At 38.7% G+C, this 17,104-nt stretch overlaps 1 protein-coding gene across 1 annotated transcript in view; it reads right to left on the bottom strand.

The window, feature by feature from the left end:
* Nucleotides 1-19: 19 nt before the first annotated feature.
* Nucleotides 20-17,104, bottom strand: part of ADK (adenosine kinase) — a gene marked incomplete at its 5' end in the record, with an annotated part of 79,084 nt that continues 61,999 nt past the window's right edge. The window contains one exon of the mRNA XM_009074172.1: nucleotides 20-1,189. Within this exon, the coding sequence (XP_009072420.1) occupies nucleotides 1,065-1,189 (125 nt within the window). The remainder of the gene's footprint in view (nucleotides 1,190-17,104) is intronic.

Genomic DNA, 17,104 nt, shown 5'->3' on the forward strand with positions numbered 1-17,104 from the left:
ATCAATACAAAACCAGGAGTTACTGTATGACAATTTTTTATTTATCAGTATCAAATTACATAGCAAAGTAATGAATGCAGTGTCAGATCAACTCTTTGAATACTGTAAATACAAACAAAATCCACCATATTGCTTAATTATCCAAAGTAAATTAAAAGTTTAAAAATGTGCGTTTCAGAGATTCCATTTGGCATATCCTGTCAATATATCCTGCATAAATATTTCTGTACCTCATTTTCATTATGTGTACCTTAATGTAGCCTCTAGGAAGCTCACATGGAGGAGATAGGAACTATCTGTATGTTTGTGTTCATCATCAACTCATGCATCTGCCCTGAAATCACCGAAAGTACCTATCTGTGAGCTCACCTGACAGGTAGAAGTGACTGTACCTGGGGTGACCAGACCCTGCTCTCACATAGTGCCAGACCCAAAGCCACTGGCATCAGTGCAAGACAACTGAATGCATGACATGACCTTTGGATCATGTCCTTAAATTACTGACAAAATAATGATGCACTTTCATGGAAGCTGGGCTGGATCTGATGGGCAGATCTTGTACACTCCAATATGTATGGAAATTCTTGGGACATTTAGACCTCTCTTTACACTAGTCTGACTCAACTATAATAGAACAATTCCTGGTTTATAATGTTAAGTGACAAATAAAGTCAGGTCTGTTGATTTCATGGAAGTTGAATAGGATTTGGCCACAGCTGGATACAAACTAGATAATTCAACAGAAGTATTTTAATGGTGTTAATCAGCAGTGTCATTTAAGTGGGACCTTCTTGTAAACTGTGTAAATAGAACATTTTTTCCTGATGGATGAGATAATAAGCTTCACTTAGCACTGTTTCCAAAAGTTAAGACTACTGAGACATTGTAGATGCATGAAATGGAAAACAGCATAGAAATATATATTTTGTTTAGAATACAATGAACAGAAGTACAGAAGCGTTGATGCAGGTACTGGAAAGGTGAGGAAAGGGAAGGAGGAAAAATTTAGGCAGCAATCCCATGGCAACACGGAAGTTACTCTTGATCCCTCCAATTCACCAGTATCAGTGGAAGTCAGGCTTCTCTGGGAAGGTGCAGCCCGAACGCTTGATGATCACGCTGGCGGCGTAATGTCCGGCCCGGATGCACTCGGTCACTGGCCGCTCGTAGACCAGCTGGGACAGAAAGCCTGAGGGACACAACGGGAGAGAAAGAGAAGGAAGAATGGTTAGACTAGTTTTTTTGAGTGCATCAGTTTCTCACAGGGCAAAGCACTGCAATCCTGACCTGCCTGTGCGTACACGGACAGCCTGGCTGGTTTAAATCGAGCGTTGTGCTTGAGTCACCTGCAGAGCTGCAGTGGTGCTGCTGCTATTTCTATCTGAAGTCTACATTTGGTAGCTTTAAGTAAATTAAAGATTATCAAGACTGATCACTATTAGTGTCCTCAAAATGACTTTACCAGAGTTCTTGCTCTCTTCTTTTCCAGAGAGAACCCTTGATTCCTCAAATACCATTTTGAAAACAAAGAAGCAGTTTTCCCTGCTGAAGAGAGCTCCTTCTGTTCCTGCTGGCTACAGCCACAGCCCCACACAACTGCAAACTTTTCTCCAAAAAAGAGAAAGGCACATAACAGAGAAACACTGTCCATATATACATATATACATATGTATATATATACATACAGCTGCTCACAGTGCAAAGAAGGTGAAAAATTTTGACCTGATGAGGGAAGTGAGATGACATCAATTGTCTTTGATTATGGGACATTTAATCTAAGACTTCAGAAACAGTGGGTACCTCTGAGCATGTGCAGATACCTTCATAAACAGCAAACTGTACCAAGTGCCTCTCAGAATCAGGGCACGTGGTTCATGGCTTTAGCTAGCACAGCCTTGGCTTGCACGGCTTAGGAAGCCAGAAATCACTGGGAGCTGAGTGCTTTGAAAACCTGAGCACCTCTTTAAATGAATAGAAGCAGAGAGTCCTAAAAAGGTACTTGGAAAAGTTAAGTACAAGCAGCACCAGAAATTTTATGGATCTAGTCCTTCATTTCTGAAACATTTTGTCTTGGCTGAAACTATTATGATCGAAAGCATGACAGAACTTATGGCAGAGGTGAAATATGTATTTTAAAATTGGAAGAGGTTTTCAAGATGTGAAAAGTAAACTTAGTATCTTATAATTTAAAACTCTACTCTGTCATTCTAGAGGTAATATTTTATTCACTTTTATCCTGTTTTTAATATGTTTCAGATGTATCTCTCTTCCTCATCCAATCACAGAAGGAAAGTGAGACTTGCCCAAGAAAATCAGAATTCTAGCAAGCTGAAAGATGTTCTTTTTGAAGCTTTCATCCACCGTGTCAAGTTTCTGTGTCATGCTCAGGGTTTGGGCCTTGACAGTACAAATCTAGTCCAGAAACCATGTCTCTCCTAGGTACTATGGAGCTCATAGGTACCAGCTTCTGATATACTACAAATTTTGATTCAAACCCAATATATTTTGCTAACTTGCTTTCATATACATTTTCTCTGCTCATCTTGGTTTCTATTGGAGCAATGACTCTACATTATATTGTGATGCTCTCATTTAACCTGTGCTCCTTTTCTAAATACTTCCTTTTGTGGCACATGACAGCATAATTTTAGAAGATGCTAAAAATATTTGATCCTATGCAATAATGTCTGCTCCTTGGAGATTAAAAATAATGTAAACAATGAAAAATAACGCTGGATTAATAAAGGATAATACTTGTGAGCAAAAGATCTGTTTTCATAAATTTCCAAGATCTAGTTTGGCTTCTTGGTCATGACTGATAGTGAAAAGAAACCTAGTTGATGTATAGCTTTCTCTAAACTGCACTGAATGGGAGAAGAGTTTGAAACTACAAAATCTACAGATCAAATACTCTTCATTGGAATAGGGAGGCCATAGAGAGTAGGCAGGTTAGCTGACAACTAGGAGAAAACTTGTATGTTTCTGACATTAATACTTTTCTAGAGAACTACATATTGGCTGAAATTTCACAGATATTGACTGACACTAGCTGGGGAAAAAATGACTGCTTCACCAACAAAAGTTAAGTCCACAAGAACAAGTGAAGACGACAGGAGTTTTCAGTATGCAGATACAAATCTGAAACAGGAAGAAATTCTGCTGTGAGTGCTATCACTGATGGCAGTCAGGGATGACAGACAACACAACTGTGGCAGGATGGTCCAGCTGCAATAGTTGGGTAACAGTTGAGAAATTCCAACAGCATGCCTGGCAGGAATCAGACCATTTCTGAATAACGAGATGAAAATGGTCTGCTCTCCATTAAATTAACATGCATTCTTAGAAGAAACTTTCTTGGATACATGGAGAATGTCAATCATTAAATTCAAACTGCCTGCAAGGCAGGAGCTTGCCAGTGTGCTTCTGGGTGGTTAAAACTTGAGAGCAAGTTGTAACCATATGTAAAATGAGGCTGTTAAGACAGTCCATTTCTGACTCAGTAAGTATTGAAGATGCACTGGGCAGGCCTCCAAAGGCAAACATGAGGCTAGGTTTTGTACAAAGCATGAATTCAGAGAGAAGTATATACAAGAAAGAACAACTGTCCTCCAAGTTTATGATCAAGGCATCAAACATACATGAAGATGAGAAAATCCACCCAGCAAAGGACCATAAAACATGAATTATTTTTCAATACCAACTAGACTGACACTGTCACCACCTCCCAGGCTCACTGTAGTTTCAAGCTAGTATGTATCTTCTGTCTTCAGTGAAGCTACTTATTTATCTAAGTGAAAGCAGAGTCAGGTGAAGAAACATCCTGTTCTAATTGGGGATAGAAATGAAAGATCTCTGTGATTTCAGAGTGGTGGAGAAATGATATTAAGTACAACTGTCATATAGGAGATACGTAGAAACTACAGTGGGGAGTTTGCCCTCAAACCATTCTCTTGTCTGTTGAGTTTCTCTTAAAAGGTATGTGTTTCATAGATGAAATGGAAAAAGCAGTATCTGACACAATATCACATCGAATGACAATACAAACACACATATCACAAACACAGAACTACATCACATAGTAAGACTAGGCAGTTGGCAAAGCAGACCCCGAGGGAACACCAGAAAGCTCTGTTGTTTGAGCAGAGAAGCAAAGAGCTCGATCAGGTTGGCTGCCTTAGCTGCAGAATGCTCTTTTTAGTTAATGCAGTAAAAAGCAACATGGTCAGAATATAATTCAGAGTTTGCCTCCTCCAGTGTGTAAGGTACTATGATGCAAACCCCATGAGTCATACTCCCAAAGCATGGATTCAGATCTTCTGAGTTCCAGCTGAAGAAGTTACTCCCCCATCTGTTTTTCACCATGCTTCATTGCTGCTGATATAACCTGATACTCTGTCAAAATGAGCCAGATCAGTTTAAACAGTAAGTTGTTGAACAGTGGATCTTTGCTAACCCACTTGATTTAACCTGAAGTGGGTTAGTGAGTACTCAAACACCCTGACCAGTGAGCACTGCAGTGGAGGGAAGATAAGAAGCAGTTGAAGGCTGTAATCTCTTTAAGGTGCCATGACTGGGAATGCAAGAAGATAAGTGAACATGACTTCAGACTTACTTCACCCTCCTCCTACAGCTTCACAGACCAAAAGGGCAGGATTGAACTCTGATCCTGTATCACGGGGCTGGGATCACAGAACTAGATCATTTGAGCACATACTAAAGTAGCTCAGCATATACTTTCACTTCTGCATGGTCTGAAGTAGTCCCTGGCTATGACTGGAATGGAGTGCAGAAAGCAGTAGTATATTTTGGCTATAAAGGACAACCTCACTTCAAATATTTTACCAAACCACCTTCAGGCAATATTGTTTCCCATCTCCTAATTGCAGCTATTCTGCACTAGCATTTCTGCACTGCTGGAGCTGTGGATGGTGTTATGTGCATTGTGTACCACTCTCTTCACACTAGAATACAAAGGCAAGAGCCAAACTTGAGGCTTCCCCACTGCCTCCTACCCTGACATCCAATGTGTTAAATGTTTATGGAGTAAGAGAAAAGGCAGTTGCAGGATGTCTAGCAGGTCACCTTGCTGTAATGAGCCATCTCAGTAAGCTTTCAGAGTAGACTGGGAAGCCTTTTGCCCCTCAAAGACATGGACAGTCAAGAAACCACCATGCACCTACTCGTGGTAAGAACTTATTTGGAACTGTGTCCAATTCATCCCACTTATCTTCCTAGAAAGAAAAGACAACTTTGACTCAAAAGCTGCTTTAAACCTTTGAGTGGTACAAAATGTATTTGCATTCCCAGATGATAGAAGTGATTATAACATACCAATAGCTATTTCTGGCCCATAATTTTTTCTTTTCTGCTCAGTAAAGAAAAGCGACTCTGAAATCACTTTGCACTGAAAAGTGTGCCTGAAATAACTGAGAGTTAATCTTTATTATCTCCAGCTTCCTTATTACTTATTTTCTAAGACAATGTTTGTAAATGTTAGGTTTGCAAACAGAATGAAGGATGGAAAACTCAAGTTGCTTTCTTCCTTTTTGTGCTCACCACCAAATGGAAAGGCCTGTAAGCCAAGTGCCAGAAGTGGTGCTTGAGCCTCAAATCCAGACCCATACCAAGGCCCTCACTGAAATTGGCTCAGATCTCCTTGGGGATGTCAATAGTAGTTTGAAAAGATACAGCAAGACAGTCCACTGACTGCCACAAAAGGTGTTGTCTTTACTTTGTTACTTCTAAGAGCTGAGTAGCACTTAAAAGTCATTAAAGGAGAACTAAGTTAATTTTATAGCAAAACAGACATTTCAGAGGCAATTTCACTGAAATCAGTGATGTCTTTGAAAGTTTTATTTCCAGATTATAAGTGGTGATTCTGAATGAATGTCTAGTGCTAGTGCAGTTGGGCAGAAATGTGGGAGTCCAGTAGTGGAGATTTTAAAACAGTTCTGGTCTGCTTCAGCAATGGTTTAACAACACTTAAAAACAGCTCATATTGAAGCCAAATGTTTCATTTCAAATTGTACACTTGACAATTAATTTTAATGACTGTTAATTACTAATGCTGGCTGGAAATCCGTTTATAGCCTCCGACACCCAGCTCCCCCACTACTCGTCTTTCTGCAGTTTCTTTCACACTTCCAACCTTTATAAAATGCCCATGGCAAAATTAATATGGGATTTTTTTAACAGAAGAGAGAAAAGCAGAAAAAAATATTATCAAATGCCTTAATTATAAACACTTACAAACTGACCCTCAGTCAGAGCCCCTCAAAACCTTTTTGCTATGTGATGTTCCCAGACAATCCTCCACCTCCAGCTGAACCCCAAAGCACCAATATAATCCATGCCAGCCAGGCCATTCACCAGCAAAATTGTCCCAGACATGGAAAGGCTCATGAACAGCTGAGCTGCCTCTTCTTTTTTTGTATTTAAAATTTCTACAGCTTAATTTGTGAACTGCATTTTTTAAAATGGTGTTATTCCACCACAGGGGACAGTTGCAAGCACCTTTTCACACTCTTGTTCATACACAGCAGTTCTCACAGTTGCTCGAACGCTCATCTATTTTTGTGTGATCCCACTAGATTTCCAGGCCAGCAGTGTGGGAAGATGCAGTTTTCAAGAAACATTAACCGAGCAATGTCAAGCCTTGTAGCTGATATGATTTGGGCTTTTTTTTGGATGTCTTTTAGCACTGTTGGAGTGGGTTAATGTTGTGGCAGCACGAGCCTGGTCAGTTGTAATCAGGTGGTTGGCAACACTGCTGCCAAGAGCCAACCAGCCACCCTAGATTTTGTAAAAGATGTTGGCATCAGTTGGTTCTGCAATATAGTCACTGAACAACCGTACGTCAACATGCTGAGGTTTCTCCTTTTTTAATTTTGTGGCAGATGGTGGATATTACAGCCAAGAACTGTGGTAAGCCAGAGGCCCTGCCCATTGCTATCAAACTGAATGTTGGCTATTCTAAATGGAAACGTTTTTGATTAAGGGTGGGATTTGGCTTCTGTTTTCATGTCTTTTGGCACTGTGGTCTGACACATCAGACTTACAGTGTATAAGACAAATTAAATATAAGCATCTTCAAACACATTATACTTCTTTCAACCTTCACACAGCTTTGCACATTCTCTCTCAAAATTTACTGTAAGAATTATTCCATACATAAATATAGCTATGTTATTAACTACAAATGTGTATGTGTAGAAACCTGTGTCTTTCTCTCTCCTCTTTAATGAAATGGCTCTGTGCTTATACAGTGCCAGGCTAATTACAATTGAGAGAAAAAGGTTACAAACCCTTTCGTAAAAACAGTCATTTAAGATTTATATCTAACAAGTGGCAACCTTGAAATCTCTCACTGAAAAGAACATTAGAAAACCCTTCCTGACTACACCACTGGAGGAAAGTTTTAATAAAAACTAATTAAACTACAAAAATCTCAAGTGGTTAACTGATTTTAGGGGCTAAATTTCTGGCAATTCTAATTATCCTCTTGTGGCTTCACTTACTGCTTCACAACCATGACAGATGACAGCGAAAAAACTGCAGTTAAATTCATCCTCCCTGACACCATGCTAAGCACTAGCTTCTCCCTCTCCAAGTAAAATCAATACCATGTTTGAGTAAACACGTTTACAGCTTTATTAGGATGTCTTGCTTGTTCTGTAACAGCTACTTGAAGCTGTGGTAACAAATCGACTCAACTCAGTTAAACCTAGAGAGCTGAGTAAGAGGCTCATCGATAAGGTTGTTATATAAATAAACTGCAGGAGATCAGAAAGCTGGAACAAACAGCCTGGTAAATGTCAATATTTTTACTTCCAGAGAATGACAAAACCATGAGATCATGAATAAAATGTTTCAGAAGTCTATATTTACTTTATTTATAAAATGATCACGTGCCAAATGCATTTCACTGCCTGTGTACAACCCTCTTACAGAAACTTCTTATTTTCTAATCACCAGCATGAATACTAAACCAAGGATGTTTTAAGAAAAGCTGTGAGTATTGGTACTGCTGTCCCTATCCTTGTTTTCTTCTTATTTATGGACACATTTTGAATGCATTGAATTTCTGTAAGGATCACTCAGATGGGTGTACATCTTCCTTGGTCTGAGGTTATACAGTCATTTATGGACAAATGCAAATAATACAACTTTGCATTTACCAGACAACTATGAATAAGTGAAAGGAGTGTTTTCAGTTTAGCAGCTTTTTCCTGGAAGGGAGAGGAGGTGTTGAATACACAAAGCAAAAAAAGAGCTCAATTTCTAATGCTTTAAAGCATTACAAGTGGAAAATGTTAACGAAAGATTCCTGCAGAAAAGTGACAATAAAAATCCAATGAAATAAAACCTCACTACATCCCTGTTATTCCGTTAGGAATCAGTTACTCAAGGCTGAATAATTTCATAACATTGCATATGTGATTACCACTGTTTGGATGTACTGGGCCACCGCACTGCAGCTCATACAACAAGGTGCCATCCTACTTCCCAGGGCCTGTACAGAGGCTTGGGCCCATCAGACACTCTGAGGAAAAACAGCAGTCTTGTTTCTTTGATGCTTTTGTGCAAGTAGGAACAGTGCTCATAGCTCTATAGCAGTTTGGTCCTGAGGCTGTGCCATGGATAGAGAAAACTTAGATCCCCATGTGAAGCCTACTCAGACCGATGGGAGTTTTCCTGTCACTGCCCTATGCCTTGACTGCATACTGTCCACCTTTGGAGAAGGAGTGGCTCAGAGCTGGAGGAGAGGCTTAAGTGTTTTATACTCTGACACCCTTCTGCATTAATCAGCCTCAGAGGACTCTAGTTAGAACCTGTTGTGTATCACTTCTATTAAATTCCCCAGTGCATCTTGTTGCCCAAGAAAATAACCATTTCAGTCTATAATATGCTCCAAGAAAGACTTGATGGAGGAAACTGATAACAAGGTTATAACTTCTCACTCATGTTTTGGTTCTATTTATCATTTTTAAGTCCTCATGATGAGCTGTGGGAAATTTCCTTTTGGATCAGAATCTGGTGGCCTTAGGCTTGTCTCAAACAGACAGGATCCAGAGAAACATTTGGTTAATAAAACCCACTCCAAGGAATATTCAAGGCACTGCATATGCCAAACCAAATACAGGTATTTTCATTGGAAGTACCTTCTCTATCTGAAAAACATACTTTCCATGCTGATATATCTCTTTGTTCTTCCTAAAAACATTTCCTAGAAGTGTTCTTCAAAATCTAAAATTCTCCTTAGCCATTTTTGAGACAGCAGAGTGAAATATTTTCTTAGTACCTGAGGAAATTTTCTGAGCCTCAAAGCAGATCTGATGTATGGACATAAAATGGTGCAGATTACTACACCTACTGCTGGGGGTAAGAGGAAGAGAACAGCACCAATTTAATGTAGAAATAATGAACTTCTAAGGTTAATGAAATGGAATAATATATACTATATTCAGCTTTTAACATATTCAAGTGTAAAAAAGGCTACATGAATGTAACTTCATCGTTGAGACTGATATGCACCAAAGCTGGGAGATGTGAACTCGTGTTTGCAGAGCAACCATGTTTCAGGAAGGTTTTATTTGCATGTGCTTCCACACAGCCAAGGGAATCAAAGAGCAACACCCAATGCAGTGGGAATACAGGAACCAGGCAGCCTATGAATTTCTTGATTTTTGTGGGCTGAAATAGCCTACCCTAGCATTATATTCATAATGCTCCTATTTTAACACAGTGACATTTAGTATCTTTTCCCTGTTTAAATATCTGTTACAGTACTGGATTGATACTAATCACTTACTGATCACCAATAACAGTAATGTCTCTTCCTGTAGAGTTGGAGATAGTGTCAAACCAACCTACAAGCACTGCTGCTACCACTGCTTTCAACTGGGACCACGTTTTTCTGTTCATTTTTTTTTTTTTTTGTTGCAATCTTGCCATCTTCCCACTTCAAGTATGAGCCCATTTCAGTGTGGGGGAAGTGAACAAATTCTGGGAGATGTTACCATCCTGTTATATAAGAGAGCAGCTGCAAGCGAGCGCGGCCCCAGCGAGCTAATCCCACAGCCTGAGAAGGTCCTTTATGGTCCTTGTGTCCATCTCCACAGCACCCCACAAACTCATATCAGAGGTGAAATAGACAACATATTTCGGTGTATTTTTATATTTCATTGTGTGGTGTTGTATCTCCTGTGAATATAGCATCAGCTTAATCTGACACATCATTTCTTAGGGGACTATATCCTGCCCTGATTCCCAGGGGAATGTTCTTCATGATCCAATCTGACGAGTGCCTCTGTCTCTACTCAGAATACATTAAAATAACACAAAAATATTACCAACAGTCTGCAAGCAAGGTAATAATAACTCATTAAAGTAATTCCTAACCTTCCACATGAACATTTTCTTTATCATTACATGATTTTCTAACACATGACACATTAACATAAAATGAAATGTTATGAGGGTAGGGATAGTAGGCATGACAAAGTATTTTAAACGGTGATGATTTGCTTTGAGGCGTTAAGTCAATTTGTAATTGTCCCATAGCTATTACAGCAAAAATTGGAACTTTATAATTGGTTTTGAAAATCTATTTTTAACACAGTAGGTTTGTTTTTTAAAATGTATGCAACCTATTCGACGTTTATTTCTCACAAAGCCTGTCCAGAATGTCACTGAATTTATGGTGAGGTAAATTAGGTCTTTTAAAACCCAATTTTGCAAAATATTAATCCTCTTGCTGTGTACTGAGTCTCCCTTAACACTGACAGTGTCACTGACAGGAAGAGACACAGAGGCTAAAAGGATCAGGTCCTGCTTCAGTCTAATTAGAAACTTCTGAGGGTTTTTAATTCCATACACTGATCCTTTTAAGTGGATCTCTCACTTCTACATGTTATTTAAATAATGACAGCAAGTATACTAATGTTTTGCCTTACATTAACTCTACTCTGTCTTCTGGATCGCATTTAAATTGAGTAGGTGAAAATGTGAATTACCATATTTAAGTTACTATATTATGATAAAAATACATATGTAATAAAATTAAGAGGAACAGTTAGAAACCCAGAGAAGGGCAGCAATTAAAGCAAAACAATTAAACCAGATTGGATCAAAATTATACTTGGACAACACTTGCAAACAGTTTTAAGTATAATGTCAGCACAGAAGAGTGTATTCTTTCCAAAGAAATAATTTTGAATGGAAAGTGGTAAAAAGAGAAATAGAGAAGTAAAAAGAAACCAGAAATATTTTGTGGATTTTTAATGAGTGATATCTATTTTTATGGTTTTGTTTAAGTAGCTGCAAATCAAACTGTGGCAAATCTCTAAACTGTGCCAGTACTAATGTTGAAATCACTAGTGACTGGCTACATTATTGATCAGAATAATGATGCGCCTCTAGCTGAGACTGAGAAAAATCAACTAGGAACATAAAATGTGGTCATTTTCTAGTTTGTAGAAGGTCAGTTACAGAGATAACATGGCCATCTAATAGCCTGGGCTTACGTGTGATGTTTATCTGAGAGTTACGAATGCCATCAGAACACATGGGCCGTAAGTCATGAACATGTTGACAAGTTATCCCCTAGCAAGCAAAGATTGATGCCCTATCTGCAGCTCAGCTATTATACTCATGTATGCTGTTTATAAACCTGGAGCAGTAAAGATGGGAAAAACGGGCTGTCAGTCAAAATGCTGATGACACTAAGAAAGCATTTTTATTTCAAAGCTTCATATCTCATCCACCATGATCTCAGTAACAACAGGATGCTCAGAGGCAATTAGCCACCCATGTTGTACAAATGAAAACTAAGAGTGTGCTGCTTTCTGTTATAACACTTATCTTTACTTCAAAGCAAAGACAGAACAATTCAGAGTAGTATCCCCTCTCTCTTTGCTGGTGAAGATAAATTCTGTAGCAAACCCAAGCCATTACAAGTTACATGCACATACATATTTAATTGATATCACCAGAAAAATACCCCTCACTCCCAGCTGGCAAATAAAACTGAATCTCAGAGCTCTGGTGTTATCAGAAGGGAGTACTTCACAGCAGTGATATTTTATCCACTGTATTTCTCTCTATCAAATGTGATTAAAAAATGATGACAACTTCCCAAGGTATCTTAAACAAGTACAAAAACCTTATAAAAATTAAAGACTGCTGTAAGTGGATGAAGTAGCTTCAGATATCACGCTCCTGCTGTTCAGTGAAGAACTGTTCCTAGCTCCTTGAACTCCTATTTCAACACATCTAGAACATTTTAGGTGTGGTGAGTACTGGAGAGAGGGTAGCTCTTAAAACAGAGATTTGTACAGTGAGGAAAATACAACAAATAAAAGGAATATTTTTTTTTCATCAAACTAAATTCTTCCACAATCTTAAATGGTCCCAGAAATCCATTAAGGAACTTTCTTTTTAATATAGTCACAAGCTTACTCATACTTTAGTATTCTGACAAACCATTCAAATCTGTCTCTGCTGGAGGCATTATCAGATCTTTTTGCATGTTTAGCACTCCTGGAATAGCCATATAGCAGCTATTCATAAGAGCTTATTTCATTTCTCACACATGCACATGCCTCCATCCACACAATTCCTTCGCATGAAATACATAAGGGACTTATTAGGCAAAGTCATGAGTACAGTCCCTCTTTGCCCTAGGTCAGATTTATTGCAAGAAGATGGAATTCCCATTGTATAGGTTTCAATTTTTAATTCAGTCAGCTTCTACTCTTTAGCCACCAACACTGCTCTCTGAAGATGATTGAGGCTGGATTTCCAGAGGAGCAGGAACTGGCACCTGGGAACCTAATACCTATAGGATTAAAGCTTGTAGGACCATAGCACAATTTAGGTTGGAAGGGACCTCTGGAGGTCCCTTGCTCCAGCCCCTGGCTTAAGACAGGGCCAATTCAGATGATATTAAATCCCACTGAGGTGATTTTTTATTTTAAAAACTGTTGGATTCCTTCCATAAATGATGGATTCTGCAGAACAACAGCATAAGAATTATTATACTGGTTTCAATTATATTTCCATTTTTATAATAGTACACTTGTTTAAATCCAGCAGCTTCAGTCAAGATATTCCAAAGTTATCCTAGTGTGTCCAGACAACAGAACCAGACCTTTTTTCTAAAAGGTTTCTGAATCAAACTGTAAATAGTAGATGAGTAATGATGAGCCATTATTCTGTGCTTTGTGTATTCTTTGCAAATCTGTATTTTTATTTCTTGTGCTGTGGTTTTAGAAATATACATACATGTACATGCATAATATATTCAAAGAATGTTTCACACTAAGGATAATATTTTAACATTTCAATAATGTACAAGTATATCAAATATTACTTAGCTCTGAAATCAAAGCTAGATGTAACTATATAGAAAATCATTTGCATTTGCCTCATGAAAACAGGCTAAAACTTGAACAAACTCCTTCTTTAGGCAAACTCCTACAAGTCCAAAGTCTTTATCTAATTTGTAGAGACATTTAGACTAAGATGGAAAAAAAAACCTAAGATGGAAAAAAAGATGAGGGAATGGCTTTACTGAGCCATTTTGACTCAAATAGAAACAAAAGGAGGGAGGTATCTCCACTAAGCCCTGTGGTCTCTAAAGAGGAGATAAGGATGCTATGATGCCCACTCACACAAGGACACATAAAAGAGGACACTTCCTCATTTGCTACTCTGTCTCTATCAGAGTAGTTCTCTGGTAGCTGAGACAGTAGTTGGTCATCTCATAAGGCTCATGCTGGGCTTCACAAGAAAGAGACAGAGAACTGCTCATTCTGTAAGTATGTGCTCCAAAAAATTCTAAATGTAGCTTTCAAACTAAAGCTAGCAGCTTTATGAGATTCCTTGGTACATGAAAGCTGCCAAAGCGATTTTTAAATTGACAGGTGGTTTGAGCCATTGACCTCTGCTTTGATACTGACAGAGGCAAATTGCTATCAGCTCGCATTTGGCACAGTACAATGCTTAATGAAGAGCTCCTTCTACCTTGGGATTTCTTTCCTTGAGAATGGTATAACATCTTTATAGCATGGCGATAAGTAATATACACTTGCTGCGATCATTCTGTCACCGCTTCATCATGCTACTTTAAAATGATTTGTGGTTCCATTTCATACTCTAGTACTTTTCATGTAGTATATGACTAAATCATAGCAGATTACTAAGTCAATATATTTATATTGATGGAACCTGAAGAAACATTGATTTTACACCTTCTCCTATTCATTTGTTATGAACTCTCTACCCAGTTCCACTCAGTAGACAGATTCTTGGGGAAAGATTTTGCAGGGAACAATGGCAGCAACTATCAGAACAGATGCTTATTGTTTTCATTAGTTACGGTGGCAATGACAAAGGGGAGTTCAAACAGAAGGCAGACCTACTCTAGCTAAAGAGAGCAGGATGGCATAAAGGAAAGCATAAGATGATAAAACCTGCCCAGATTTCAATCTATTTATTGCTGTTAAATATGCTTTGATTCTCATTACTCCAATGGTTCAAACTGGGGCTGACTAGTAATAAATAAATGTTAGTTTAATGAGCAATAGAATGCTCCCCAAACTCTACAAATGAAGGCTGTAATTCCATTAAGAGGACTCCTGTGACATAAGCCATGTCAGCAAAGCTCAAGTGATTTGTCAATGTCATCAGAACCTGGAGGTGGAATCACAGCTTTAATTTATGGGTATTTCAGGGATTTCTGACCAAAAATTTGTGGTATCCCTGAAAACCACAAGAGGTGCTGAGATGCTACAAAGGAAATAATTATTGCTTAAACTTCTAAAAGGTAGCAGTGTTGCTAGAAAGCAATAAAGGCAGAACTGAGTTAGTATTGTTTCAAGAACTGTTTTTAGCATAAAGATACCTGCAGCAATTTTAAACCTCAGCTTCTCATTCATGCACAGCACCAGCCTGAGTGGCAGATGACTTGACGCCTGCAGTAAGAGGCAAGGAATTCAGAGATACTCCTGGTGCCAACTTAATAAAAACACATATCAGCTGAAGAATGCAGTTTATTTCTTGCTGCTAGCTGTTGGGGTGAGCTAGTTCTCCTTGGAGGCCAACGGCTTCATGTTGAGAAATGCTGAAATCATTAACTCACAGAGTTACAAGTGTCCAGAAACTTTGTGTCTTTAAACTTTTTCATGACTTTAAGGTTTCAAGACCTTCAGTAGTTAGACTGGTTCTAGTAAAAAACCCCAAACAGATTTCTTATTTTCTGCTTTTACATGGAGAAACACATGAGTGGTGATTTGCCAAGTTGGCATAATAACGGAGAAGGAATTTCCTTACAATCTGTGAGTTATACCTCTGGAAGAGAGTGCCTCTGTGAAAGACCTTTCAAAATATGATAGAGTCTAGCAAACCTGACCTCCTAATGTAAAATAAATCCTGCCTGATGGGGTTAGTTCTCATTATATCCCACATTCCCCTCTCAGCCAAGACATGTGCTCCAACAAAACCACTGTTCAGTCATGTTCATATACCAGTCCCAGAGAAGTATGGAAAGCTTTGCCATGGGAGTCTTGCTCTCTGCTGTTTGAATAAAGGAACTATGTTTCCAGGAGAGTATATTATAACACTGAGTGCATTTGTTAGTTAAGGGATTAATTTTGAAACATTTTACTACAAGGACACTAAAATCAAAACATTACACGTACTGTTGCCTAGGTAGTAACAACTGATAAAAACCTCAATCAAAGAAGGAAGCTAGAAAAGCACTAAAAAGACTATGTCTCCTGTTACAAAAATTCTGTCAGGACAGAAACACTGCAGCTGGCTCAATGCTAGAACCAACAGAAGATACCCATGCTGAGTAGCATCACCAATGTTATGGCATAGGGCTTGCTGCTAAGGAGACAATAAAGAACTTCTCCTGTTGCAAATACGTACTTCGAAAACACATGAAAAGTGTGATACAGATAAAATACAGACATTTCCCCCAAATGAAACACAGACCCAATCAAAGCCTATCCAGTCTAGTATCCCATTTCCTACATATGGGAAGCAAAATTAAATGACTCCATGAAGAAGACAGCAGTACATAAGACTAGAATCAGCTGTGTATCTAGACTGTTATGACTCTCAATTCTCCCATCTGGACTAAACTCAGGAAAATCTGTTCTCTAAGGAGAATAAATGATCAGTTTATTATTTATGGAGTGACAGAGGAGAACTAAGATACCCCAGAAGCTAATGGAAGAAACACAGATATTCTAAAGCTGAAATTGCTTTGAGTCACAGGAGAAACATGGCACAACAGGAGCCTAAGCTCCCACACCAATGCTCAGGTAAGTGTCTAACTGCACTGAGATTTCAGACAGATCTGCAACTGCTGAATGAACTTCCATCACAGAGGGAAATCCAGCTGTGGCCCTTTCTTTCCCTGGTAGTGAGGGAGAACTGTACAATGCACTGGACTGCATTACACTTGTGCTCCATACGAAAAGCATCTGGTGCCTCAGCACTATTTCTGGGGCAACTGAGGAAAAGAATATACATCCAGAAACAGTGATACAGGACCTTTGTTAAGATTATCCCAAATATCTTGCTCTATCCAGGCACATTATCTCAACACTTAGAATGATGGAGGGGAGTTGATCTTTTAGAAGGTCTCCTTCCTTCCTTTCTTCTTTTGACTAATCCAAGACCAGCCTGACAGGATGTGCCTGAACTCCTTACACTGCTGGTGGAAGGCAATAGTTTGGAATAGAGACTGATACAGCTCATATCAGCCTTTCCATTCAGGATATTATGAAAATCTACCAAAGTCAATGTTTTAGCCCTTCTACAGAAAAACAGCAGCTATGGCAGGACCAGGGAAAAGGATGCAATTTAAAGAGGAAGGTTTTTGAGAGACTGGGCAGTTCTTAAAGCCCTGATTATTTAGTTGCTATAGTCTTCTTGTGGCTAAACTAGGAAAGAACAAAGGATTATTAAAAAAAATAAAAGGTTCTGATTTCAAAATGCCTAAAATCTGAAGAACTGAGAATAAATACAACCTGAGATAAACATGGCAGACATATGAAAATGAAATAGGCCAGATATTTTCTCTTTTTTTTCT

This window comes from Acanthisitta chloris, unplaced genomic scaffold (genome assembly GCF_000695815.1).
Source record: "Acanthisitta chloris isolate BGI_N310 unplaced genomic scaffold, ASM69581v1 scaffold30094, whole genome shotgun sequence".
In the NCBI taxonomy this organism is placed as follows: domain Eukaryota; kingdom Metazoa; phylum Chordata; class Aves; order Passeriformes; family Acanthisittidae; genus Acanthisitta; species Acanthisitta chloris.